The 27,088-nt window shown below is 43.8% G+C and overlaps 1 protein-coding gene across 3 annotated transcripts; it reads left to right on the top strand.

Annotated features, from left to right (window-relative positions):
* ttc7b (tetratricopeptide repeat domain 7B) lies at positions 1–27,088 on the top strand. 3 transcript variants are annotated; one of them, XM_018727701.2, is made up of 21 exons: positions 1–170; positions 1,532–1,686; positions 2,219–2,384; positions 5,307–5,440; positions 7,701–7,822; positions 9,595–9,673; positions 10,086–10,258; positions 10,477–10,540; positions 11,011–11,148; positions 11,670–11,753; positions 11,922–12,026; positions 12,609–12,726; positions 13,005–13,062; positions 13,540–13,612; positions 14,779–14,939; positions 15,712–15,828; positions 17,611–17,708; positions 19,053–19,103; positions 21,812–21,952; positions 23,095–23,297; positions 25,275–27,088. In XM_018727701.2, exons 1-21 carry the CDS (start codon positions 50–52, stop codon positions 25,494–25,496), a joined length of 2,583 nt encoding a protein of 860 aa, XP_018583217.1. In that variant the 5' UTR covers positions 1–49; the 3' UTR covers positions 25,497–27,088. The 3 variants fall into 3 exon arrangements, with proteins under 3 accessions (XP_018583217.1, XP_018583216.1, XP_018583218.1); XM_018727700.2 differs by lacking the exon at positions 19,053–19,103 and adding an exon at positions 18,103–18,303; XM_018727702.2 differs by lacking the exon at positions 19,053–19,103.

The following is a 27,088-nucleotide window of genomic DNA, read 5'->3' as shown; positions in this document are numbered from 1 at the left end:
TCGGGACCGCAGCGGCTTCCTTCAGGTTCAGAATCCGGACTGGAGCAAAATGACAGCGAGAAAGTCCGGGTCGCGACTAGAGACCGAAATAGAGCGTTGCCGGTCCGAAGGACAATGGGACAAGATTCCGGAGCTCGTGCGACAGCTGTCTGCTAAATTAATATCAAATGGTAAGTTAAAAAAAGCCTGCTTGTTTGAGTGCTCGGTGTTGTGTCTAGCTAATACGCAAGCTCGGGGTCTCTTTCGGGCCTGCACTTAGTTTAACCCGAACCGCGGTCTTTCCTAAGCAGAGCGCGACTGTTAGTGTCATTTATACAATAGTCGCATAGGCAGTACCTTAGACTGTCTGTCCCTGATATGGAGAAATTAAACATAATCCTCTGTATGGGATTTGGCTGCATTCACTTCCTATTTCCTGTTTTGTTCGTCCTGCCCGCGCGTTGCGGTTAGCTAGCCTGTTAGCCGCCCGGTGCTGCTGGTGCATTGTGGGAAATCCGCCGTCAAGCAGTATGTTTTTCGCCTACAGTACTTGACACACGGCTCGTACCCCTTCTTTGCAGCAAAGCCTCTCTTTCTGTGTTACGAAAATGAGCCTGTCCCGTGGTTCTCTCTCCTCCCTGCCAAACTGCTTGTGACTGTGTGTGTGTTCCAGTTTGGGGGCTTGTCAGTTGGCTCCCTTAGCGTTCTTTTCTTTTACCATCAGAAAATGTCGAGATTTTAAAACCGTACTAGTTTAGTTTCTCCGAAGTAAGTCAGCATACTCTGTTCTGTCTGAGCATTGCTGGGTGTCATTGTTAATAGCGTCATGTCTCTCTTGTCCGTGAGTAAAACGGTGTACTTTTTTTTTTGTTTTCCCTTCCTTTTCAAAAAGAAGTGTGAAAGCTCTCTTTTGAGTCGCGTTGGTGCAGAATTCACGTTGAAGTCCAGTGGAATCGACGTGTCAACGGGAAACCCGCTTAGCGGGCGGGCGCGAGGGGTCACGTGGGCGCAGCTGAGCTCGTCATCGTGACTGCTGGGTGTTGTTCTTCATTACTTCCCTCAGCCTTAATGGTTCACATATCCAGCTCTGTACTCTGTCACAACATGGGAAACATTATCAGGCGGCGTAGTGTTCAGAGGTGTCACCTTGCAAGCTCAAAGTTCCCCGTTTGAATTGCTACCTTGATCAAGGTACTTACCCTGAATTGATACAGTAGAAATACCTGTCTGTACAAATGGGTAAATCATGTTATAAGTTGCTTCGGACCAAGGCGTCAGCTAAATAAAGGTTAATGATAATAAGATGTACATCGCTTTGGGGGAAAGCATTTGCTAAATGAATAAATCTATACTTGAAAGTCTGTTGCTTTTGCATGTCTCTCCAAGAAGCTGAGCTGATCTCCTGTACTGACAGTGGTTATTATATTGTGTCTACTGTACTGATTCATTGCATCCTTATATACTTTCCAGACTTTTTTTTGGGGGGGGGGGGGGTCCGTTGTTTCATTTACGTTTTATTCAGTTAAAATCGTGTCACCCGCATCTCCCGCAGATGACCTGGGCGAACTGCTCCTCGGGGAGGCGAAGCTCCAACAATACTTGAAGGAGAATCCCATCAAGCAGGGAGCCAGTCCCCGAGGAGCACGGCCCAAGCTGGTGGAGGTTCGTAAGCACCTGACAGCAGCTCTGGACCGCGGGAACCTCAAGGTAAGGCCAGCAGGGCTTTAGTGTCCAATGTAAAATGGCCTTTGTAGGGTGGGGGGTATATACATGTGGAGTTTAAGGAAATGTACAATTTCTGGCAGGTGTTGTAAGCAAAATGTGCTGTTTCTTATGAGGGTGAAATCAACTCAAAGTGTTTTTGTTCATAAACATACAGATCAAATTGAAATTGCAGGATTCTAAGTGACATGCGTAAGAAACAAGTGACTTACTTTCTTGCTCCGCAAGATACTGACTAAACCATTGAACCTTTTCAGGATTTATGATCCTGTGGTTTGGGCACTGTGTTATGAGCTTTTACATCTCTTAATGCATACAGTACAGCAGGGGGAGCTCCTTTGCTGTACCGCTGATATTTGTCATATTTACGAAAGCATCTCCCTTGAGTTTAAAGAGTAAATTGTTCCACTGCATATGTGCTTTGCTTGTATAAGACCTGTGTGTCAGCTGATTCCAGCTTTTTTTTAAAAAAAAAAATCAAGATTGATATCCTGTGCCTGAATGCTTTGCCCCCCAGACTGACTACATGCTTGAGGCCCGATTACTAATGGCCAAGCTGAGCTACGTCGAGGGGGATTACCGGGAGGCCCTTAACCAGTATTCCCAGGTGGCAATGGATGATATGCTGGTGGGCGCCCCTGTTTATCGTCTGTGTATGATTGCAGAAGCCTACGCTACCAAAGGTAAGGCCTTGGTCAGTGCAGCAAATTCAGACTAAACCAGTAGCATCACTAGGAAGAATGGCATAGAAATGCAGTCCTTCTCATGGGAAGGGTAATTCACACCCCTTGACCTCTTCTTACTCTCTCCAGAATACCTTTCTATTATATAATTATTATTAACATATGTGTAGTTGACAATGCTTGCAGCGTTAGATATACTGTACTAAATTAACACTTAATTCAGACTTTAAATTGTTTATTTTATGCCTATTTATACAGCAGAGTAGTGTTATGCACACACAGTTCACATACAGTAGATAACAGCAATTTAGTCAGTAGCTCAAATGAAGCATCTCTATTTAGATTGCGGGAGGAAACCAGAGCACACTGACAGGGAGAACATGAAATCTCTCCACAGAAAGAGCCAGATTCAAACCCAAATCCAGAACAGGCCGGTAGCTGTGAGGCATCAACATTACCCGCTGTGCCACCGTGTTTTCCTACTTCTATTAATTCTTCTGTCCACTTACTGTTTTTGCTCCATTTAATATACTTGCTTGGACTTTCTCCTTTTATCTGTAATGGTTACGTCTCATCAGTGAAGGAAGTTCTCCTACTCTGAAATTTAAGGGTCCCTCTAAAATGACACTTTTACCAGATGGTGGCAGCAGTGGTTCACACTCTACTCTCATCACTGCTTTTTCAAGAGGAGGCATTTTTTTCTGAATCACATTCATACATTGCAGTCTGCGTATTAGATATGAGTGTTCAAGTTTAATCTTAGCTGATGATGTTTTTCAAACAGTGATTAACAATCCAAGGTTCTTATGCTGTGTGGAATACATATGATCATTATTGTAATCCAAAAATGCAGTGAGTTGCCTGCTAATCTGGTATACCTGGGGGATACACATAATTTCTCATTTGTTGCACATTGCCACAGTAAATCAACTGAAATAGGAAATGAGGCAATGTGGCTTCATGGTTCTGCTGTAATTAGTTTGTCTTGCTTTTTGGAGTCAGCCATGGAGATGATACTGTAATGGGGCAGCTTGCTTATCATGCAGTTTTAATGAGGCAACCAGCGGTGAGGTCAGGCCAGTGTAGAAGAACACGCGAGCCGTTTTGGGTTTGGGAAAGTGGCACACGGCTGTGAATTAGTCATGTGCGGCAGGGGAGCACAGGTTGCTGATAGAGTGTCATTAACCTTATCTTGCCTGTAGGAGGTGAGGTTGGCTTAGCTGTAGTGTGCTCAGTCATATATGGGGCATGTGAACATATGTGTTGAATGTGTACCCTGCTCACCTTGCAGTTCTGGAAGTGAAGGCACATATATATGTTTCACTGGCTTGCGCATTGTTTGTCCATTATAAACCCATGCTGTGTAAAGGTGGTGGGATTGACTGAAAAGCACCACGTCCTCCAGTTTGCTGTAGTATGAGGGAGGATAACTGACAGTCAATCAAGCTGTTACAGAAACAATGATGTTTTCACATGAAACTTAACAAAAGCAGCTTCGCACATCTTAAACACAGATTGGATTTGCTTTTCCACATTGACACCTTCAATTTGAGGTGGGAAATGTGGAGTTTTAAGCAGGTTTTGGGGTTGGAGTAAGGTGAAAGACATTCTACTGTCTACTACCTGTTGGACCAAAAAAGTATAGGGTTTTCACACGAGACTTAAATGTAGTGCTGTATAGTTGAAGCACAAAGATAATTGAGTATTGTTTCTCACTGGCAAAGTATATTTGCAATAATGCACAAAGATTTGTATAATAGATCTAGGCCTATAGTTCTATCTCAGTGATTAATTCTTGCAAAAATGTCATACTGAATACCATGTTTTTGAATAAATATTCGAGGTTGGCTGAAAAACACTCCCTCCGGCCAAAGTTCTATTTAGGTTTTGTATTTTTGCTGCATAATCCAAGGTGCACGTTTGAATTGTTGTATCTGTAAGGTACAAGTAGTCTGCCTTTTGCAAACATGAACCTTTATCTCACCCTAATCTAACCCATACACTGAGATACACCCAGGATCAGATTGGTTTCCCCACCCCCAACAGCCAGGTTTACATGCAGAAGGAAGGTATTTTGTTAAAGCATTCAAGAGTATGACACTGAGAGAAGAGAGATTGATTTCTTTATTGTGTCTGGCAGGGAACTTTTGACATTTCCTGGATTGCTGGTTTTGGTCAATGTTATACATAATGTTATACATACAGTATGACAACAGCACAGTGTGGTGTAACTTCAGCTCCTGGTTCCTCCTGAGTGAGGGAGGTGACATACACAATCCTCTGTGGGTGTGATGGGTGGCTGATGAAACATTCAAATATTCCTTTCCATCTGTAGGGCCCCTTAGGTGTACAGCGTAGCCTCCACCTTACTCACTTTTTCTATTTGGCTGAAGGCCTGCTACATATGTCTAGTAGGGCAGATCTATGTTTTTGGTCATATATAACCTTCCTTCATGCCCTCTTCACTCGCTAAAAACACTTACCAAATACCAGCCTATTGATGGGCATATCAAACAATTAAATTTTTCAACTAGTCTGTGTTTAAGAAGTCAGGAAAAAAATGTTTCAATTATCTTCATACTGACATGTTTAGTACTAGTACAAAACTGAAATTTTAAGTGTAATCATTTTAGTTGTGAGCTCAATGATTGTTTGCACAAAGGGTTATGGTTGTGTAGCCATTGTGTCATTTTAAAAGTCACAAACTCCTTTTTAGGCCTTTTTTAGTTCATAAGGACTGATTTAGACAGCTTGCAATAGCTATCTGATTTTTAAACCAGCTGATAACCACTAACAACTACAAAACAACTATTACCATTAATCCATGTTATATGCTGCATTACTGTCCTTAGATGTAAACATTTACTCTGGGTATAAAGTATGTTTATGGTTATAGTTGTTTTACTATCTCCCTGACTCCAGGATTGTGCCTGGAGAAGGTTCCCACAGCTTCCCCATCCATCTCTAAACGCAGCCCGGATGCTGACCAGGAGATCATCACCTGCTATGAGAAGTCAGGGGACATCGCATTGCTCTATCTCCAAGAGGTGGAGAAGGTAGTTCATTTATGGGCTCTTACATTACATAGAAAGGTTGTATTAATACTGTATCATACAGTGTCACCTAACACCCATTTTCTTAGTGTCTATGAAGAAGAAGATTGAGCGAGAGAGCAATAGCCAGCCTCTGAACATGAACAACATCAGCAGCATCATCAAACTACCTGAGAACTAATGAATTAGCTTCAGCCTAATGTCATCCTACAAAAGTTGTTTTATTGCTCTGACATTTTTATTCTCCCTCCTATAGTGCAGACAGCACAGTGAATATGTTGAAGGATTTTTTGTTGTTTTAAATATAACAATAATTGAGAATTTGAAAAAGCACAGTTCTAAGGATTATGTTGTGCTTGGCTGAGAATGGGGCATTGTAGGTGTTTGAGTTATACTTTAAAGTGAATCACATGCTGTATTTTATCGTAGAGGTGGTTGGAATTTTCAGTTTTTCTTCTGTCATACCAAACTGGCCTGGCTTGAGCACTGGGGATAGCTTGCAATCAGCCCTAGAAAAATGGCTTGTTCACCAGCAGGTACAGAGCAGGAATGTAACATAAAACCAGTATTACAGGTTTAGAAGCCCACTTGGATGCTGCTGGTGCAGTATTGGCACTGTGCGTTAGTTGGCTTAGTGGAGTGTGAAGCAGGTTGTCTGGAAGCTTACTGTATCTCACTGCAGCTGACTTGCTTTTATGAGGCATCACTTCAGCTTTATAAAATGTACAACTCCAGTTGAGTCCTAAGGTTTGCAGTAAACCACAGATGTTGGTATGGACTGATAGGCCTCACCTGCTAACTCTTATTAAGCCAGATGCCTTCTGGTACCTTGGCCTTTTTACAGCCCCATCTCATGACTCTTATCTTTTCCCCTCATTTCCACCTCTTGTTATGAGTTTTAATACCGAGCTTTAATTTTTCAGGGTGTTATACATTGAGGGTACACTTTTCCCAGGTTACTGTGCTTTCTCTGTTAGATAGATACATGGTACGATATACTAAGGACTTGGGAAGATATAGTAAGGACCGTGGCGCAAGAAGTGGCATTGGTGCCTCATAGGTCTTGGGCTGTTTCAGATGTGGGTTGAAATGTGAAAAAAGCCTGTGTGGAGTTTTTATGTTCTCCCAGTGTTTTCCATGGCTCTTCTGGTTTCCTCCCACAGTCCAAAGACAAGTTTTTCATAAATTGGTGACTCTATATTGGCCATAGTGTGTGAGTAAATGGGTGTGTTTCTCATTGTCCTTCAGGGGAGGACTCCGAACCACCACAGTCCTGGTTTAAATAAAAAAAAAAAAAAATGGTGCTACCACTTCATAATGAGTATTTGGTTATGTTAAATGAGTTTCTTTTCTTTTTAGGGGCAGCTGGTAGCATAGTGGTTAGAGCTGCATACTTTGAACCCAAAGGTCTCAGGTTTGAATCCCACTTCCAGCTGTAGTAACTTTGAGCAAGGTACTTACTCTAAATTGCTCCAGTAAAATTACCCAGCTGTATAAATGGCTAAATATTTATAGGTTGTTTAACATTCTAAGTCGCTTTGGAGAAAAGCGTCAGCTGAATGAATAAATGTAAATGTATTGCTGTTAATCTCTTATTCTGGTCTACAGCAAGGCTTTCTGGTGGCAAGCTTGGCTCTTTTCTTAAAAATATAATCAGCTCCATACCTTGGTTCTGTGAGATGCAGATGGGATCTGTGTGGTCCTGCCAGTCCTTTCCTTGCTGTTCTTAGTTGTCTGTGCATCCTTACTGGTAATTAGGTGTTTGATTAATTAAGCCTTCAGACTGCAATGACTCTTTCATTACAGTCTTCCAAGCAGACCTGTCACATTTGCTAAAGACTCATGTTCTGCAAGGAGAATGGTCACAGCTACAGGCTGTCTGCTTTGCTGTTTGTGTTCTCTTCAGTGTTGAGATGGTGGCAGTAGTGTAATAAATTATTTCACTGAAGGCCCTGTGGGTATGTTTACTGGCTTCAGGGTGAATGTACCTATGACCACAAAGCTGTGACCCAGATAGAGTTAGAGCCTACAGGGGCATGTACTAGAAAGTAGAATCTGTATCTGTCTGGGTCTCCCCTCTGCTAAGAATTGTTGTTCCTTTTGAGGCTGCTCTAAGCAGGTATGCCTCTGGCTTCTACTCCCTTTCCAATCTGGCTGTCACTACTGGCTAAATGACAGAAATGTACTATTTTTAATTCACCTTAAAGAGATCTATACGTATACCAATACATCAGTTTACTTTTACCCCCTCCATCACACACAGGCCCTGAGTGCTGGCATGCAGAACCGTAGCCCTAAACCTGGCCCAGTGACACAGGAGCAGGAGCTGGGATACTTTCTGGAAACTGGTCTTCAAAGGGCTCATGTCATCCATTTCAAAAATGGGTAAGGCAGGACCTTCCTCATGCCATCTTTTAGGCACCATAACAAAAAATACGAAGCAAGACCACCCAATCCCATGGTGATCCAGCAAAGACCTGCTCCGTTGTTTCTGTAGATCTTATTTATTGGTTGTTTATTAATCACCTCTTTGGGAAATTTACGGGTGGCATGTGTCTGCATTTGTGACTGATGCTTTGGCATGTTAGCAGTTTATTGTGTGATTGACTGTTAGTCCAGTGTCACCTGTTGCTCACCTCTAACACAGATCATGTAACTGTTTATGAAATGTCCCTTTTCCTGCATGACTTCCAGGCTCAATTGGTATGACAACAGAAAGTAGGTATCCAGTAGCAGAGGCTAATACCTCCATTGCTGTGATCACCATTGCTTTTTTAGTAGCTGTAGTGCTTTGTCCATGCTAGATGTTGTCATGGACACCTGTCCTTTAAAGTCCTTGTGGCTGGATCATTCTCTCCTCTCCCCACCCATCCTTCAGCTGAATTGGCTGATACAAACCATACAGTGATGGTTTGTTACCTCAATTGCAATAGCATAGCATAGATTATCCCAGTCACAGCTGGATAGTGCCTATTACCCTTTTAGCATTACTGTTTTTAACCCGTAGGTGGTACATTTGTAGCTGGTAGGTTTTGCAGAAATGCATCTTATTGCCCATTATGTCTTCTTGTCGTATCCTATTAACATATTAATGCTGAAGTCCCTGTCAGCTCTATATCAGTCAAGCTTTTTTTGTGTCAGTCACTCCAGATAGTACTCAATATAGCTTTGGAAAATGATTTCAGTTGCACATAAACCTTTCTAGTTTGTCTTAGATTTAGATTTGCTTCTTTCTTGATAAATGTCATCTGAAGAGCACATCAACAGAAAAAGCTGATGCCAGCAAGGTCAGCTTAGATACATGCAGCCTAAGAGTATCATGGGAAAGAGCATGAATGACTGGAGTGCTGTGGTGTCACGCTGCAGGCCATAGGCCAGTCATTACTGACTGGAAGTGACACTTCCTGCTTGTTAGAAGTTTAGTTCAGCATTTTCCTTATGATGCTTGTACTCCTGGTCGCATATTCAGAGGTCCTAGACCCTCTTTTTAATGGCTTATTCCAGATACTGGTTTTCCCTTTGAAATTTCCCATAATTTGATTGTCTCACCCCTGATTTGAGCCTAGTATTTGACATTTTACTAAAATGTTGTCCTTAAAAAAGAAATTATTTTAGGGGGGCTTTTTGATCAGCAGAAAAGCACCGCAGAGGGAGTTGTCAAGTGGAAGTTTGACATTTGTGTGGACTGCAACTGAGAAAGCTGTCCTTGGTCATGTCCTGTGTCAAGCAGGTCTCCACTACAAAATGTTCTTTCTGAAAAGCTTGCGTCAACATGTTGGGATTGCAGTAGTTTTGCCCACAGTTGGCATTGTGTAATTGCACTGATTTCACTGCATGTATTTCTACAGATGAACACATGTACAACTTCCTGATATTTTTACATCTCATTTAAATATATATACAGGTTTTGAGATGCAGTACAGTTCCTAGAAAGGAGTCTAGATGTCCCAGTGGCTGGTTCTACCCATGTTTCAGGTTTCTGCCACATCTGCTCCTTTTACTACCAAGCTTGATTGTGTAGCCAGGAATTTGGGCCCCCACAGGCTGATAATTAAAAGGGATTCAGTAGCCACCATGTGTTTGAGGGGAACAAGTAATGAACAAGTCAAAACTGATTTTTTTTTTCTTTTTTTTTCTAAATCCTCACAATGATGCAGCAATTTGACTAGAGGGGTTGGCCGCTTTCGTGAGATTCTCCGAGCTGTTGAGACCAGAACCACACAGAACCTGCGAATGGTAAGAACTGTGTGGCATCTTTTCTGTCCTGGTTAAAATTGTGGGTTTGCAGGTACAGTGTCATTTGTGCTTTTTACTCTTAAATGAACAATAAACACTTTCAGCACTAAATCTTGGTTATTTAAACATAAAACTTCCTCATTCCAATATAGCAATTAGAATAAATGCCTGTACCAAGTGGCTGTGTTGGTTACTCTCTTTGGTTATGGCAGCAGATGGCACAGAATCAGACTTGTGGCCAAATCTTAAGATGCCCGCCTTACTCTTGAGCAAGATCTTGAATTGCTTGAGTATAAAAGTATCCAGCCATGTCAAAGAGCAATAGTGTAAAATCATGAGCAATATGAAGAGAAGTATCTGAGTGAGGGAGTGATGGATGTAGTGCCATACCTGACTCTGCTGACTTTCTCAGACCATTGCCAGGCAGCTGGCGGAGATCCTACTTAGGGGCATGTGTGAGCAGAGCTACTGGAGCCCCTTAGAAGACCCTCCCCAACAGTCACCCCTCAATGACTCCCTGAGGCAGTGCCCTCTCGTCCGGGACTACACCCTCAGCCGAAGGCCCCGTGTTTACTCTGGGGAAAAGTGAGTATTATAGCTCCAGGCTTTCTGGCTGGTAAACCTCAGGCTCAACCCTGTCGCTCTCCTGTATTCAGGAATAGAGAGGAGGTGTAAAAACCATATTGAGAGTGAAAGGTTTTGTCTGTTTGCTCCGGAGTATGTTAGGTCTGGAGCTGACAGAGGAAGGAAGCCAAGTGTGACGTTTCCCAACATGCTCATGGCTTTTGTCCCTCTTCCTGCAGCCTGTTCTGCCCACAGGAGAACACGGAGGAGGCGTTGCTCCTGCTGCTCATTAGTGAGTCCATGGTAAGACTTCAGGCACAATGCTTTTGTGCTGCCAGAGGGCGGTGCTCTATTTCAGAACATTTATCTTCTTAATATGAGGTCAGCTGTGCATTAGGGCAATTGTACCAAGAACGCTATTGAAAAATTAATTTCATATAGAAAAAGTGTCATGTATATAAGTATACTGAAGATTTCCAAACCACTGTCCATACCAAGCCATTGTCTTGCTGAAATTCATTTCCACTGGCATATCTTTCAATGACAGCATGTTTTCACTTCCTTGTTAAGTACAACACTTTGCTTTGTCTCAGTTGAGATGTCAACAGACAAGGAAGGAAACTTTTTCTATTGTTTTCGTTGATGGGTCTCATACAAGGCTGTTAATTGTGAAGTCTGTGCTGCCTTACAAAAAACCTCTGTGGGGAAAAAGAGCAGTTGAAGGGGTGTTGGCTCATATGCTGCTCCATGATTTGTCTGCTGTCTGCCTCCAGGCTAATAGAGATGCAGTTCTGAGCAGAATTCCAGAACACAACAATGACCGTATCATCAGCCTGCAGAGTGCCTCTGTGGTGTATGACCTGTTGACAATTGCACTAGGCCGACGGGGCCAGTATGAGATGCTTTCAGAGGTAGGAATGTGACACCGTCTGGGAACGTCTTTAAAATCCACCAGGTTTCCACATCATCGAAACCCAAGCTATATGTGGGCTGGGTTCAGGTGCTTTCTTTGGGTTTGCTGGACCTGACCTTCCACCCACCTCCTTCATGACTTTGTGTCAGTTCTGGGAGGTGGCTTCACTGGCATTCTTTGTCTAGGATGTAGAAACCACATTCCCACAGTGACGCACATACTCATTCCAAACATTTTGGAGAGCCCTGACTTGTAGAACCCTTGAATATGATATGAAACTCTTTATTTGCATTCCTCTTAAAATAAATTTGACTTTGGGTAAAGTTTGTTTTAAAAAAGAAAAAAAAAACCTCAGCAAAGAAATTTGTACTTAGCTGTGTTAAACATGGCTTCCTGTTCATCAACTGCTGCTTTTTTGACATTGTGCTTCACCTGCTGTCATCCTCTGGAACTCATGGTGTGGGTGAGAATGCAGTTTATTAGTTTAACTGTGTTCTTTTTTCCTCCCATGGCCCATAGTGCCTAGAGAGAGCCATGAAGTTTGCCTTTGAGGAGTTCCATCTGTGGTATCAGTTTGCCCTGTCTCTGATGGCTGCTGGCAAAGTAAGTTGTTCTTTTTTTTTTTTCTTTTTTTTTTTTTTTTGTCCCCCCCCCCCTTCTTCCTCTCTCCCCCTGTTGTCCTTGCCCCCCTCAAGAGCTAGTGTCACAGCACATCCCACACACATATTATCATACACAAACTCCCACCTTGTTGTGTTCCCCTGCCTATAGTCTGCCCGGGCAGTGAAGGTGCTGAAGGAGTGCATTCGGCTGAAGCCAGATGACCCTACCATCCCATTGTTGGCTGTGAAACTGTGCATCGGCAATCTGCACTGGGTGAGTCTCTGGTTACAATTTATTAGACTTGTCCTCTCCTCAGAGCAGCTCTGCCATGCTGCAGTAGAAGTTTGAGGAAAGACCTCAAACTATATAGCTGCAAGCTATAGGAGGACTACACTCATGAAGAGAAAGTGCTTAGGTCTGGCTCACTGAAGAGTTTGTTGTAGTCAGGCTTTTTACATGTGTGGTAGATGATGTAGAAATAGTAGTCAATGTTAAATTGACTGCAGGGACCTACTGATTGGTTGTTCACTACATCAGAATGCCTCAGTGCCTCCAACTTTCTCCCGCTTGGCTTCTGTATTGTACAAGATTTTAATGAAGTTAACTACTAGTGCTGCACACAGTCTCCAGCATTGCAATGCATTGCTGTCTTTCAAGTATATGTTTTATTGGTGCAGTGATCTTAAAGCACTTTGTTATATTACCAGATAGGGTGTTGCTTAGCACTGCTTTGGCTCACCATCCTCTTTTATGCATTGCTTTTTTACCAGAGTTTTTCCTGTCAAGCCATCGACATTAAAATATTGTATCTTAAGGTTTATCTCTTTCTCAACCCCTTAACATACTGACATGTAGCTGGAGGAAGGTGAGCGTTTTGCCAAGATGGTGGTGGACATGGGGGAGAAAGCGTCAGAGTTCCGGGCAAAGGGCTATCTGGCGATCGGCCTGGTCTACAGCCTGCGAGCCACAGACGGTGAGTGTGGGCGAGATCACCCAAAGGACAAGCGCTCTAAGGGCTGCTCCCTGCTCTGTAGTGTGTTCTGCCAAGCCTGTCCAGTGTCAGCCACATGGTCATTTAATTTTTCCTGGCTGTAACCCACATCGACTGGCGTCCCGTCCTGGGTGTGTCCCTTCCACCTCCAGCCTTATGCCCTGTGTTGCCGGGTCAGGCTCCGGCTCCCCGCGACCCCATATCGGACAAGCGGTTTCAGATGATGTGATGTAACCCACATCACTTTTCTTGCTTTCCAGCCTCACTCCGTGGGACACAAGAGGAGTACCAAAGGAAAGCCCTGGGTGCCTTTCAGAGGTGAGTTACTGTTGATCAGTGGGCCTTCCTTTATGCTGCTGGGATTGTCTCTGTGATGGATTGAGAAACAAACAAAGGCAATGTGCCTGCATGATCAGGGACAACCATAGAGGGAAGGGTCAATGCAGGGGTTAATGACTTCTTTTTAGCTCTGTGATTACCCACAGACATACACTGTTGCTTAGAGGCATGTGTGAGCAGAGCTACTGGAGCCCCTTAGTAACATTGTAAATCCAGAGTGAGTCCAGAATAGCATTGGGTTAGTGCTGCTGCCTTTGGATGCAGAGGTTGCTGGTTTGAATCCTACCTTCTGCTGTAGTATTCTTAAGCAGGGTACTTAGCCTAAATTGCTTCAGTAAAAATTGCCCAGCTGTATAAATTGGGAAATAATTCTAGATATCTGAATGTTTTAAGTCACTTTGGAGAAAGTTGCAAGTAAATGGATATAATGCAGATGTATCTCATTGTCCTCCATAGGGCCCAGAGCCTTTCTCCCACAGACCACCTGGCCTCCTTCTACCTGGCATTGCAGTTAGCGGTCTCTCGACAGGTAAGACCTAAGAAGAGCACTCTTCCTCAGCTCCTCTGTCCATTGTCAAGCTGGGGAAGGACTTAGTTGCTGGAATTAGGTGACAGCATGCCTACCCAGGACTGTTTTCCTGCTTCTCACTTCTGTTTTCTCACATTCATAAAATCAGAGAACAGAGCAGCTCAGTCAAACACCTGATAGATGCCATTTGGAAAGGTGGTCCTTGTTAAGAGAGGATAGAGCAGTCAGATGTATAAAAGGCCAGTAAGCCTAGACTTGTCCCCTCAGTTGACCTCTCCCAAACCTTCACATGGGGGGAGAGAGCCTTGTGAAATTAATCGGCTTATTTCCCCATCTCCGGTTATGTGCAAAGAAACTGCTTTCATGGAGATGAAGACTAAACAAAAAAGGTTGTTGGGTCCAGAAGAGAGAGAGAAATGTAAAAGGATATGTTTGAACAAGGGAGATGGAATTTAATGTCAAGGGGAGGTTTTTCAGTTAAAGCTATAGGTCAGATACATTTTCACATTGAGATGGTTGGAAATCAGGATTTGAGAGGGAACCTATTTAACAATACCTGTGTCTTTTTGTGAGTTTGGATTTAATATATTTATAAAAGAAATGTTACTAGGTATTCTGTTGTCTTCCAGTATTCAGCATTTACTAAGACAACTTTTGTTTGGATATTTTAAATTTGCCTTTGACCATATTGCCTTTAGAACCAGATCACTTGATATCTGTGGCACATATGCTGTTTAAAGTCAGTTTGAAAATCCTGAAAATATGTAATTGTTTCCTGTTGACTAGATAATTGTAACATAGCCAAAACTCCATACTTATATATGCATTGTATGTATATTGGGGGAAGCTGGTAGGATAATGGTTATAGCTGTTCCATTTTGAAGTTCAAATTTCATCTCCAGCTGTAGTACTCTTGAGCAAGGTACTTACCCTAAATTGCTCAAGTGAAAAACTACCTAGCTATAAAAATGGGTAAATAGTTGTAAGTAGCTTAACATCGTAAATCGCTTTGGAGAAAAGCATCATCTAAATCATTAAACATAAATATATATTGTATTTATATGTCCTCTGACCTGTGTATGGACGAGTGCTATCAAAGTATTTGAAAATAGAAAATTTAGCCATGGTTCTTTTTGAAGATGTCCAGCTTCTTCACCCCTCCACAGATCCCTGAGGCACTGGGCTACGTGCGGCAGGCTCTGCAGCTGCAAGGTGATGACGTGCACTCGCTGCACCTGCTGGCCCTACTGCTGTCTGCACAAAAGCACTACCATGACGCCCTCAACATTGTGGAGATGGCATTAAGCGAGTACCCCGAGAACTTCATGTGAGTGTGTGCCCACCATCATTCAATTGGGAGCACTGCTCAGATTGCAAAGGCACCCTGTTGTCAGGGCCTGTTTTTCCTGTTTTCATGGTTTCCCACCCTTTGTCGCCAGATGAGTGTTAGGTTCTTCTGATTGGCTGGATCTATAAGAGCTTAGTCATGGGCTTAGTCAGTCATTAGTCAGCAGTTATCTATCTAGCATCCCTTCCTCCATTCCATCCTACCCCTGTCCCTTTTTACCCAGGTAGGATGAAGTAGGAGAGGAGGGAGTAAGGAGGACAGTAAGCTGAAGTGTTTGTGAGAGTAGTGACTCAAGGGTGCGTACACACACTCTCACACTCCTCCAGTCAGTCACTCACACACTCCCCAGTACTGATCTGTATGGTGTTGGAAGTGAGTACTTGCAGAGATCTGGCTTTGGTTCGGTAGGGTCTCACTGTGTAAGTATTTCAATTCAACAGTCGTGCAGTGTGTGTGTTCGCTGAAGAGATCAGAATCTCGCCAGGTGGCATGTTTGATTAGAGGAGTGTTTAGACGAGGTATTTAGGCGAGCACAGGGTGGAGGGTGATTTAAGAGCTCCTATACTAAACAGGTTTACTTCCAGTGGTTACTTATGCTGCCGTCTTTTTACTGAAAGTCTTTAATACACTGTGCAACAGGTCACCATTAGTTTCTGTAACCCATGATGCTGTCTGAATTTTTTTTTTTAACCGGCAAAGAGTTCTCCCAGCTTTCGCTTTGTGAAGGGGTACATCTCTTCTGTGCTTCTAGGCTGCTCTTCACCAAAGTAAAGCTGGAAACGCTATGCCGAGGGCCAGAGGAAGGTCTGCTCACCTGCAAGCACATGCTACAGATCTGGAAGTCCTGCTACAACCTGACTAACCCCAGGTGTGTCTTATTCCACCTACTGACAATGCAAAGGAAAATTTGTTGTTTTTGTGGCTGAATCTCAAATGGAGCTCCTACTTGACTATTTCAACATGAGCAATATGTTTTCCTCACCAGTAATTCAAAGCTGAGTATCTCTCAGTTATCAGATCAATGAGGGTCCATTGCACCCTAAGTTTGTTCTGAACCAGTTTGCTTTTCCATTCCACTCTGCAAAATGTGCTGCCAAGTGTCTCTTAGTGAGAGTTAACATTTCCAGACAGGTATATGGTAAATTTACCAATAAAATGGTATATGACAGGGAGCATGTACTTGGCTGTATTGTCGCCAAAGAAAGTACTTACCTTGAATTGCTATGGAGAGAATGCTGTTCGATAAATCAAGAGAATCTCAGAATGAATAAAAGTTTCAGTTGAAACTCTTAAATATGAGTTATAATAACAAGCTGTGGTTTAACTGGGCTGGTAGTCACCCCTACGTAGAACAGGCACTACTTCCCTACCTGAGTACCACCACTTTTTTAATGTGTAATTTACCTCTTTGCTTTGAGACAAGCAGTTATTGATAATGGATGGATAAATGGTTTAAGTGTATTTCATCTCAGTAGTTTCAGTTTTGTCTAAAGCATTTTTTGACTGGGGTAAACCACTAATGTTCCTTCTGTCACAGAAATGGCCACCTTAAAATTTTTAGTGTTCAAGTTCTCTATCTGAGGTTTAGTCAGTGTGCGTGGTGGGGTCTGTAAGGAGAAGCTGTGTTATCATTTGCCAGAGAATGAAATAAGATAGACAGCTTGGACAGTGGCTGGTTTGTTCCAGACGTTTGTTAAATGCTGTAATGTGAATCCAGAAAGAGCAATTAGCAACCCAATGCTTCACATGGCAAGAAGATCCTGTGCTTATGGCTGAACCGATAGACACTGCAGCAAGACAAATGCCACCAATTCCCATTGTGAAGTCTCCACTTATTGCTATTGGTCCATCTGGGATGGCTTCTTCATCAAGTGTGTCTAACTGTGGAGGTGCTGTATCATACACACTACAATCAGGCTTAGAAATCTGAGTGGGCGGAACACATCAACACATTTTTACGACACAATGCATTCTTTGCATGTGCCCTCTAAGGTCATGGTGGTAATCAAAATTTTTGTACCATAGTGTGTTGGCAGTCACAGCCAATGACTGCTGCATCCAGTGTCGTAGTAACTACCATTCTTAGAAACATGGTCAGGAAGAGGAACCGCAGCCACCTCAATGGGTGCAATATAATGCCAGTCATAAGGGTTATATAGCCTCCATATTCTTTCCAGTGAAATGAGGTCTGATGCAGCTTACAACATGCACAGTAGCTGAGGGTTTAGATCACATCAGTGAATCCACCAGATGTTTGAGAGCCAGTGTTTGTCTTTGGTGCACAGGGACAATGAAGATCCCTGCATTCCCAATTTATTATTCTGCATATGTATAGCACTGTGATCTTTTACAGAGGCTTTGCAGTCCTTCACCTCAGCCAGATGGAGCTGTTCCCCTGTGTGACTGGATTTCCATTACGTCTGAAAGACAGGCAGTTCTGTTTCTTTGTGTTACATCATTTAATTATCCACCTGAATCTCCAAGGCTCCTGTTTCCCATAATAAGGGCTGAATCGTCCTCATTAGAAAGCTCGGCCTCAGTGGCTGTTCGCATGCAGACTCTCTGGGGACAAACTCTCATTGGATGCTGGGTACTAACCAGTCTCTGTGTTTCTTCCTGCTGTGCCACTCCTCTGGGTCTGGCCCTCCAGTGATTCAGGTCGAGGTAGCAGCTTGCTTGACCGTGCCATTGCTGACAGGAGACAGCTCAACACCATGACCCTGCCAGACTTCACGGACCCTGAAACAGGTGGGGCACCTTGCAGACGTAGTTTTTTAGGCTGCAGGTGGAAGTCCACTGATAGCAGGGTTTTAGCCTCTTTCTCTGAACATGATGCCATGCAGGTCTCGTAGTTTTTTTTTTTTTTTTTATTAGAGGCCTTAATCCTGCTGTCACACTGACTTTTAGGAATAATATGTATTCACACTGAAATCCAGAACCCAATAAATTAATAGCTGTGACCAACACCCTCACCCCCCAAAGAAAATCTGATCCCTAATGGTCACGATTTATTTGGATTTTAGGGTTCTGTTCATGTTCGCTGTCCTTTGTTCTTAACTATTTCTGTTTTTTTTTTTTTTTTTTATTATGTGCTCTTACATACTCACATATTCCCACATCACTCCTCTCATCTGTTCTCCAGCTTCCAGCTCCTGCTCCTCTGTTTCAAGGTCTGAGCCCTCCTCTTTCGTTCATGTGCCCCCTCTTCATCCTGCCCCCACTCCCAGGCTCCTCCCTGCCGCGAAGCCCATTCCCTTTGCCTATTGTGACCACATTCCTCTTCGACGGCCCTCAACCAGTAATGCTGCACTGAGTGTGACTCACATCAGCTCTTTTATCCCGTGTGCGTTGCTGTCTTGATGAACTCACTGCTTGGAAGGAAAATTTTTTTTAAAATTTTTTGTTAAACTTGTTAAGTTTTTGTTGTACTGCTAGGCTATAAATGAAAGGAAATTTTACAATATTCACAATAACAATACTAAATGGTTATTGTATTGTTTTTAAAGCATTCTGTTTGTACCCCCAACTTTCCACAGGACATTGTATATCTGTGACTCACCTTTTGTGTGTGTTTTTCTACCCCTACTCTCCTCTTGACCTCTTAGATGGCACAAAGCAAGCCTGTCATTCAACAAGCTGGCCTCTTTCATACCTGCATGTGATATTGAAGACCCCCCCCACTCCCACCCACATATTTGTGTGGTTCTCTTTTGTTCACCTTTGCCATGATATCTCATTAATAGAAACCTTCTCCCATTACAGAGCAACACCTGCTCTCCAGGCTTGGGGTTCATTTTCAGTACCTTACCACACTTGGCCTCTTTCTCTGTTTAGTAGATTTGATGCATATTAATTAGTGCAGCTTGGCATCAATTCCTTCCAGGCAATTCACGGTGCAGGCCACGCTTGTGGGGGAATGTAAAGAAAAGACATATTTTCCATGGTTCCATTTCTAGTGTTTCCTTACTAATGTACAAATCTGACTTGATAGTTTTTGTTCTTTTGGCTTGCTCTGTTTCTTCCTTTTAAATTTATATTCGTTTTATTTCCTTAGAGATTTTATTTTGTTAATTTTGTTTTGTTATTTTAAAGGCAACCCTCCAGATGCTTACTTTCATGGTTTTTACTCCATTTTTTCAGTTTGTAAGTAGTGCTTTACTTGGAGGCCACCATGCCTTCATTTTTGCCCAACTGCTGGACTCCCAAAACCACATGGTCTTTTCTCTGCCACCGAATGTAAATGCTACTTGTCCACGTTGATGTCTTCGGCCGCAGTGTGCTGTCATTGGGCTACTACTGCTGTTGCCGCTACTGCTGCTGCCGCTGCTGTGTTGTCTGTGTTTGTTTTTCATTTGGGATCCTTTGTCCTAAGGACTTGTGCTGCATAATGAGTGCCGAGTGCAGGCGGCTGGCCATGCCGCTCAATAATTAAAGAGATGGTATCATTTCATTGGGCCTTGTGCACAGCCTTAGCCTTTCCGATCCAAAGCCTCATAAGCAAAAGAATCTTCAACAGAAGGCTAAGCCCAGCGCATATCAGCACTGACCAAACTTGGGCTCTGTCAAGCTCTATCATTAGCAGGATGGTAAGAACGTAGGATATTAGAGGTAGATTTCAGTGGGGTATGTCAATCAGTCATTCAGTTGTAGTCTCTTTGATCAAATAAAGGCTTGTGTATCTGGACTGTTACAGACCAAAACCAAGAGGCTCATAATATTTGACAGTATGGCTGGTGCAATGTAGCTAGATGGCCTGAAGGAATGCATGCTGTTTCTTTAAAATATCACACCAATATCTTGCTGCAGTGAAGTGCCACCCCTTTGCATGCAACCATTTGTGGTCATTCCCCCACAATTACACCATTGCATTAGGAAGCATGCTATATGTGTGGGCTCTGGAAGTCAGAGCCGCTTGGTTGGTTGTTTGTTTTTAATGTGCATGGGTTTTCACAAGTCACCCAACTATAGGCACCTCACGGGGGTTGATAATGGCAATGTTCCACAAGAACCACCAAGGCATCATTATGCTCCTTCTGTTTTACTCATCCAGTAATCTGTTGGTTTTAGTTTCTTTCCATTGATTGGTTTGTTATATTTCCTAAGTGATATCAGCATCATTGATGCATCTATTCAAAATGCCATTTTCCACCAGTCAGTTCCTGGAACTGACTGGCTTTTTTTTTTGTTTTTTTTTTTTTTTTGTTTCCTTATTATGAACTTTGGTGTTCATAACTAAGAGTAACATTCAAAATAACTTGTCATCTGTAATTGTGGGCTGGCTGCACACTCCAACAGTGTCTAGGGCTGTGAGGCTGACTGAGGGGTTTATTTGGTATCCCTTCATTCACAGTGTGGTTCCTCCTGCAGTCTGAAGACAAAACAGAGTCAGGATGAGAAAGAGGTGTAGGCAAGGGAGAGACCATAGGGACCTCAGAGTGATCTGTATCTAAGAGTGGCTGTTCAGATAACTGTTTCCATGTGTGAAACGGAAGACCCATTCAGCACCTTCTTCACTTCATTATGTAGTAGTTGTGGTCAGTTAATCTGAACTTCCTTCTTCTGAATGGCTTTGTATCTTGAGGCAGTCTTTTTTTTTTTCTTTTTTCTTTTCTAACTGTGAAAGGTAAGTTATATGTAGAAAAGCTAGCAAGAGCTATGCCGCTGAGTTGTGAGTACAGGGAAAAGGACTAGGGCACTAGGGAGTAGGAAGCAAATCGAAGAACAAAAGCAGATATCCTGCAGAATGAGTTGCTGGAAATGAGAGTGCATTGTCTTGAGCATTAAAATTCAAGTCCTGAAGCTCTGTGTGTTGGGGATTAGTTGCTGTCTGGAGGTCAATCCCGCAAGGAAATGTGATGGGAGTGTTCATCAGCTCTAAGAGTTCCAGGTATCGGAAGCACTGAGGGATTTAGATATGACTACAGTCACTCCTTCTGCAGGGATGTGTGTGTGTGACCATAGCGATGCAGCCACTCTGTCAGCACTAAGCCTGGAATCAGCTGGGTTTGTTGCTCTTTTTGCGGTGCAGGGCTCCCTGCTGGAGCCAATTGATTGTAAGCATCAGAACTTGGCAGGACCAGCAATGAACACCGGTCACTGCAAGGTCTGTCAATAACAGGGATTGTTACCGAGGAAGAAAACCAATCAGTGGAAGAAAAATGTTGCCTTTATACAAAGGTTTGCTTTGGTTAAAATTATCCTCAATTTGACTGAGAGAAATGCCCTTACACAAAAAAGTGTTCATAAAAAGTCAAAATAAAAACTCCCAGGAGGGCTTAGTGCTTCTGGTGGGTTGGGGTGGGGTTGGAGATTGGCTCGGATGCAGGTTTCTCATTCAACCTTAGAGAAAGGATACTCACCAGTAATGTCTGGGACGAAGGCCATCACCTTTGGACCTGCAAGGTCACTGACAGCTGAGCCTCTCTGGTAGGCTGTCTGTCTGTGGTGGTCTTCCCAGATACCACATTGCCTCTCTACCTTGGCCATCTTTTCACATTAAATGCCAGCAGGTCCTGTTTGGTTTGGCTTCATCTGATTTGTATAGCATTTGGGTGTTTACGTTGTCTAAAGTCAAGATGCTCTTTTACTTCTCTGAACAGAAGCTCCTGTGGCAGTATCACACCACAAAGAACTCTGTTCCCTTGTGCTAATGCCTCTTTGGAGCTTAGAAAGAAAATCTCTATCTCCCCGAAACAGGGGCAGTGCTAGCTTTAAAGCAGCAGTGTTGTCTGGCCCAGGGGCAAGTCCTGAGGGACAATGAGTAAACCTGCAGAGGTTCCCACCAATGTCCTCTGCCCCTTCCCCACCATGAGGTGATGCTGTTGACCCCGTATTTCCCCTTTCTTCTGCAGGCTCTGTGCACGCCACATCCATGGCAGCCTCACGGGTTGAGCAGGCCCTATCAGAAGTAGCTTCTTCTCTGCAGAGCAGTGCACCCAAGCAGGGGCCCCTGCACCCCTGGATGACTCTGGCACAGATCTGGCTCCATGCAGGTAAGGGGAATGCCTCTATATAGATGGACCTGCAAGGGGTGCTGTGATTAGAGCAGGCTGTCAATAGTGCAACTTTCATGATTCTATATTTACACTAATGCACTATAATATACACACACACTCACACTTAACTGAAGCCGCTTGTCCCAAGCAGGGTCGCGGCAAGCTGGAGCCTAACCCAGCAACACAAGACATAAGGCTGGAGGGGGAGGGGACACACCCAGGATGGGACGCCAGTCCGTCACAAGGCACTCCAAGCAGAACTTGAACCCCAGACCACCAGAGAGCAGGACCTGGCCAAACCAGCTGATCCATTCCCCCCCCCCCCCCCCCTTGCACTATAGTAGTTCTGACACATTTGAACAGAGATCAGCTAAATTAATAGTGATGATGATAATGATGATGAGAAACTTGGGAAAGGTTCTTAGCGAAGTTATATGGTTGAGCTGTTGGCTTTAATAATTAGGTTTAAGTATAGTATTTATTATGCAACAACTGGTATTCTCTTCACCATAAATAAATATGCCTATACTCTGTATTCAGGCCTGTTTTTAACCATACATGGACAATATTTAGATTTCATTATTAATAATGGTTTATTAACTGTGTTTTGTTGTGGACTCTGTTCAAGGCCATGTATAATGTTAGGTTTTGTGTCTTAAGAAATTTACAGTTATTTACTCATTTGTACAGCCTATTAAATTATCTTGTATAAATTTAGTTACCTTGATCAAGGGAAGCTCACAGCAAGGGCATGAATTCTCACTTGGGTCCTTTGAGTTAAAGGTGATGGCGCTAAACATTGAACCACTTCTTGCCCAAGTCCTTAAATGAGCTAGAGCAGCAGTGTGTTGCTGCCTTTTCATTAGTATCTAGCTACTCTTTGTTCTTCTTGCATTTTGCTTCAGTTTTACACTTTGGGTGAGAATGCTGGTATTTAAGGAAAGAATGGGAAATTTTGCCACTTTTTTTATTCAAACTTGAATGGAAAAATGACTAAAACCCCAAAGGAAAATGTATGATTATAAGGCCAGGATTGCCCAACTTGGTCTTTTTACTGGCCCTAGCTTTAAAGTAACCTGCACTGTGTGCATGTGCAGAGCTCAATCTGCCTTCTCATTGGCCACGTTGCTGTTTTGTAGCGGAGGTGTACATCGGTATGGGCAAGCCGGCAGAGGCCACGGCCTGCACACAGGAGGCTGCCAACCTATTCCCCATGTCCCACAACGTGCTTTTCATGAAGGGCCAGGTGGCTGAGCTGCGGGGAAACATGGATGAGGCCAAGCGGTGGTACGAGGAGGCACTGGCCATCAGCCCCACCCACGTCAAAACCATGCAGAGACTGGTGAGTAGGGTAGAGTGGGGAATGTGGGAGTAGGTAGCAGAGGAGGATGGGTGAAAGGATTTCTGTGTTTGAAAATCCTAATTAAAACTGTGCACTTCACAGGGCTGGTTTGTGTAAGACTGCCTTTTCCCATATGGTCTACATCTCTGTCCAGCACCATCCCACTTTGCTCGTGAGGTTGTGGTGGGTGCACAATGGCAGCACACTGCAGAGAAGAAGTGACACGGGTTCTGTGATGGTGAAGGGTGAGGAGGTGGCATGAGGAAAGCCTCTGCTCGCAGGGTTTCCGACATTGAGCATTGTGCCAGCTGTGTACCTCACATTCCTGCCTGTTAGCAAACTCCAGGGACTGACTGTGTAGCCTGCAGGAATGTCCTGCGACTCAATTTCTCTGAAGCAGAAGCCTCTTCTGGCAAATAATGTAGGCGGTTCTTGCATTTGTCACTCTCCAGTTTGCTGTAGGCTTGGACTGAGGTGTTGTTGCTTATTTCTTGGTATACCAGTCTTTCCATTTTTAGAGTCCTGAGGTCAAGGGACCCATCCTGGGACTCACCAATGTTTCCTCCTTCTCCCCACATTGTATTTGTGTTCTTTGAGGAATGGAAGGAACTGGCAGAGATCATGAATATTTCTCAGACATCTTGTGCTTGACATATAATACTAATCAGGTTCATCACCTCCCACCCAACTAGTTATGACTGTGGTTCAGGTTTGGATCAAAGTAGTTCCCAGCTCAGTTGTGCCACTCACTGTTCAGCAAATTTCAAAGCTTTTCAGGTTCAGAAAACAAGGCTCCATTGTGAGCAAACCCACTGACTTGTGAAAGAATGTCCACATGACTAAGTGGGTCTTCCCGCTGGATAGCCCACTGGAGAGGAGTTTCCTGATTGGCTGGCTAATCCCAGGTACAGGCAGAGTGCTGATGGCCTTTGAGAGGCCCATCTGTTCCTGCTGCTGAATGACCCAATGCCACCCTAACAAACTCCTCCACCTTGTCTGTGGTTAAAATGGCTGAGCACCTGAACAACTCGGAAAGAGCGATGATGCCACTGCAGCCAGTGAACATGCATAGTAGGAAGGAATCAGAGGTGAACTGAGCGTGTCCATATTGTGCCAGTAAATCACTGACTTTAGTGCTGTTTTGATAGGACAGTGGTTGTAAAGCTCCAGGCCACCATGCAAAATTTGGTTAAAATGAAGGTACACCTGGACTGGAAGTGATCGGTCAGACATGTTCAGTGTGTAAGGGTGTCATTGCACTAAAATCGTTTTTCCTGACGACTCTGCCTATCGCGAATCCTAGGAAATATGTTTAATTTGATGATGTAGTAGCTCATCCCAAGAACTGCTCTCCATTCCTGTTATGCAGTTATGTGACTTGAAGCTTTTTTGTGCCCTGTCCCAGGGGCACCTCTGAGCCTTAGTCTTCAGCATCTGTACGTTGTCTCCTCAGGCACCAAGGCCAACTGCTTTCTGGGAGCTCTAGCAAATTAAAAACCTCAGGGGCAGGGATAACTGAGGTCCAAGGACATTGAGTATTATGAACAGTCTCTGGGACTAGTAGGGAAGGTGGAGGGTTTGAGTTTTATGTTCTGTCCTGATCTAGGCATTCTTTTGACCCAATACGATAGTATGCGGCACTAAGCAGTAAACGGCTTGGTCTGCTGTGGTGGACAGTAAGTATTATATTGTCAGGTTTGCTGTGAAACTGAAGCTGACAGAGATGTTTCCCTCTGGTCTGGGCAGTAAACAGGATTGTCACTTCTCATAAAGCTGATGTCAACCAGGCGCCATCCACGTTTCGTTAAACTGCCTCCTCAGCAGTCTTTTCTCATTCCGGTAGGGTCAGAGCAGAGGGGCTTTGTTTGCAGGGGGTTTGCAGCTCCACCAGTGCTTTCTCTCCCCTTGGCGCATGTTTTCAGCACGGAATTTTGGAAGAGCATTTTGTTTTTATTAAACACTCTTTTCTTCTCTTAGGGTCTGATCCTTCACCAGCTCCAACGCTATAGCCTGGCAGAGAAGATTCTTCGTGATGCGGTGCAGGTCAACTCCACGGCACACGACGTGTGGAATAGTCTTGGTGAGGTGCTTCAGGCACAGGGCAATGACGATGCAGCCACAGAGTGCTTCCTGACTGCCTTGGAGCTGGAGGCCAGTAGTCCCATCCTGCCTTTCACCATTATCCCCCGAACCCTGTGATTGGGTACCCACTTTGGGACTTCAGTGAAAACATCTGTGTTTCTTGTAAATCAACAAAACCACAAAAAGACTGGCTCAACCCTTCCTCAATGGTATAGGGTGTGATCATGGCACCTCTCCCACCTCGATCTGCAGTACTTGTGCCCTGATTCCTTCACCTGTTGCGTGCAGGTGACTGTCCAACAGCGCAAGGTAGAAGATGACAACGTGAGCAAATGTAAAATCCAGTTTGTATGTTTAGAGAATATTGATCCCTGTGTAGAAATATTGGATTGCTGGGACACTGGTTACTTATTTCTGCAAACATAAAACCCTGGTGAGTTCAGTTATATTGAAAAATCTGTTCTTGTTAAGGGATTTTTTGTTTGTTTTAAATGGAGGATGAACTGTTGCCAAAAGAAAATATTTGGACTTCCTTGTGGCCAGTTAGGGTGAAAGTAAGCAACAGAATAGTGGGACAGTTGGAGAAATCGACTCTTCAGTGCTTCAAAGAGAGGGTGGAAGTCCCAGAAGTGGCTGAAGTGTGCCGGAGGACTAAAACCCAGTAGGCGTGAGGAGTATGAGAGCCAGCCAGATGAGACTCTATGCAGCAGAAGGTCAGCACCACACAGAGGAAGCCCCCACCTTCCTGTCAGAGGGATGGCTAAGCACCACAGTAGGGTTGGAGGGCTGGTGGAAAGCCACTCTCAGACAGCCCACACCCAGGACAGACCTCTATGCCTGGAACCTGCATGGAACTACTCCCCCCTGCGCTCAAGCAGTGTGTTTTGTGTGCCTGTGGGTATCCATGTTTCCTTGTCTTTCTATGTATTTAGACCACTGAGAAGTTCCACTTCACGTGGCATAACTTGAAAGGTGTGTATTCTGTGTGAAACTGAAATGGACAACATTGTACACATTGTCGGTGTAGTGCTTTGCTACAGGTTCTGTCCTCCAGTGTGTCCTTATTGTGCGTGCATTGGTTATTCCTGCTTTCCCCAGCACTCTGGCACTTGTTACCATGTTTGCGGTGACCGTGGACGCTCAGGGCTGCAGTTACGCACATGGTTTATGAGAACAGTTTAAATGAAGCTAAACTAAACCCTGTAGGTCAGTAGCTCTCAAAACCTAATGCCAAAAATGGTTAGTTTACAAGTAAATATGTGTCATAATTGAATACAAGGATATAATTTTTTCATCTTACATTTGAGGTCAAATGGATAATTGCAGATCTGTTATGATTAGTAGGAGTTTTTTTAGTAAATTATATTTTACAGCAGGTTGTGTTACAGATTTTATGGACTTTCAATATTTATTTTTTTCTTTGTTGAGTAGCTTATACTGAAAATGGAAAGCAGCGATGTGTCTGTTTTGTTCTGTTCGATTGTGACACTAACTAGGAGATGGAGGGGCAACACTGCCATATCTGCACAACGTTGGCCCTCAAGGCCCGCCGGTGTGTTGCCTCAAGCTGCAGTCCTCTGTATCCCACAGCATTGGCTGCGTCCGTCTAGGTCTGTGCAATAGAGACAGGGCGCCCACCTGGGCAGTGGTGTGAGCACAGACCTGAACGAATGCTTCTGGAAAATGTTTAATGATGTCAATAAAAGAGC

This window comes from Scleropages formosus, chromosome 15 (assembly GCF_900964775.1).
Source record: "Scleropages formosus chromosome 15, fSclFor1.1, whole genome shotgun sequence".
Classification (NCBI taxonomy): Eukaryota; Metazoa; Chordata; class Actinopteri; order Osteoglossiformes; family Osteoglossidae; genus Scleropages; species Scleropages formosus.
This window is presented reverse-complemented; position numbering and strand designations above follow the sequence as displayed.

Excerpts from the sequence above, each read along its gene's own strand:
- ttc7b (XM_018727700.2), top strand. The coding sequence starts at position 50 with ATGACAGCGAGAAAGTCCGGGTCGCGACTAGAGACCGAAATAGAGCGT. Across the intron at positions 12,727-13,004 it reads CAGCCTGCGAGCCACAGACG|CCTCACTCCGTGGGACACAA; the intron begins GTGAGTGTGGGC and ends CTTGCTTTCCAG. Across the intron at positions 15,829-17,610 it reads TACAACCTGACTAACCCCAG|TGATTCAGGTCGAGGTAGCA; the intron begins GTGTGTCTTATT and ends CTGGCCCTCCAG.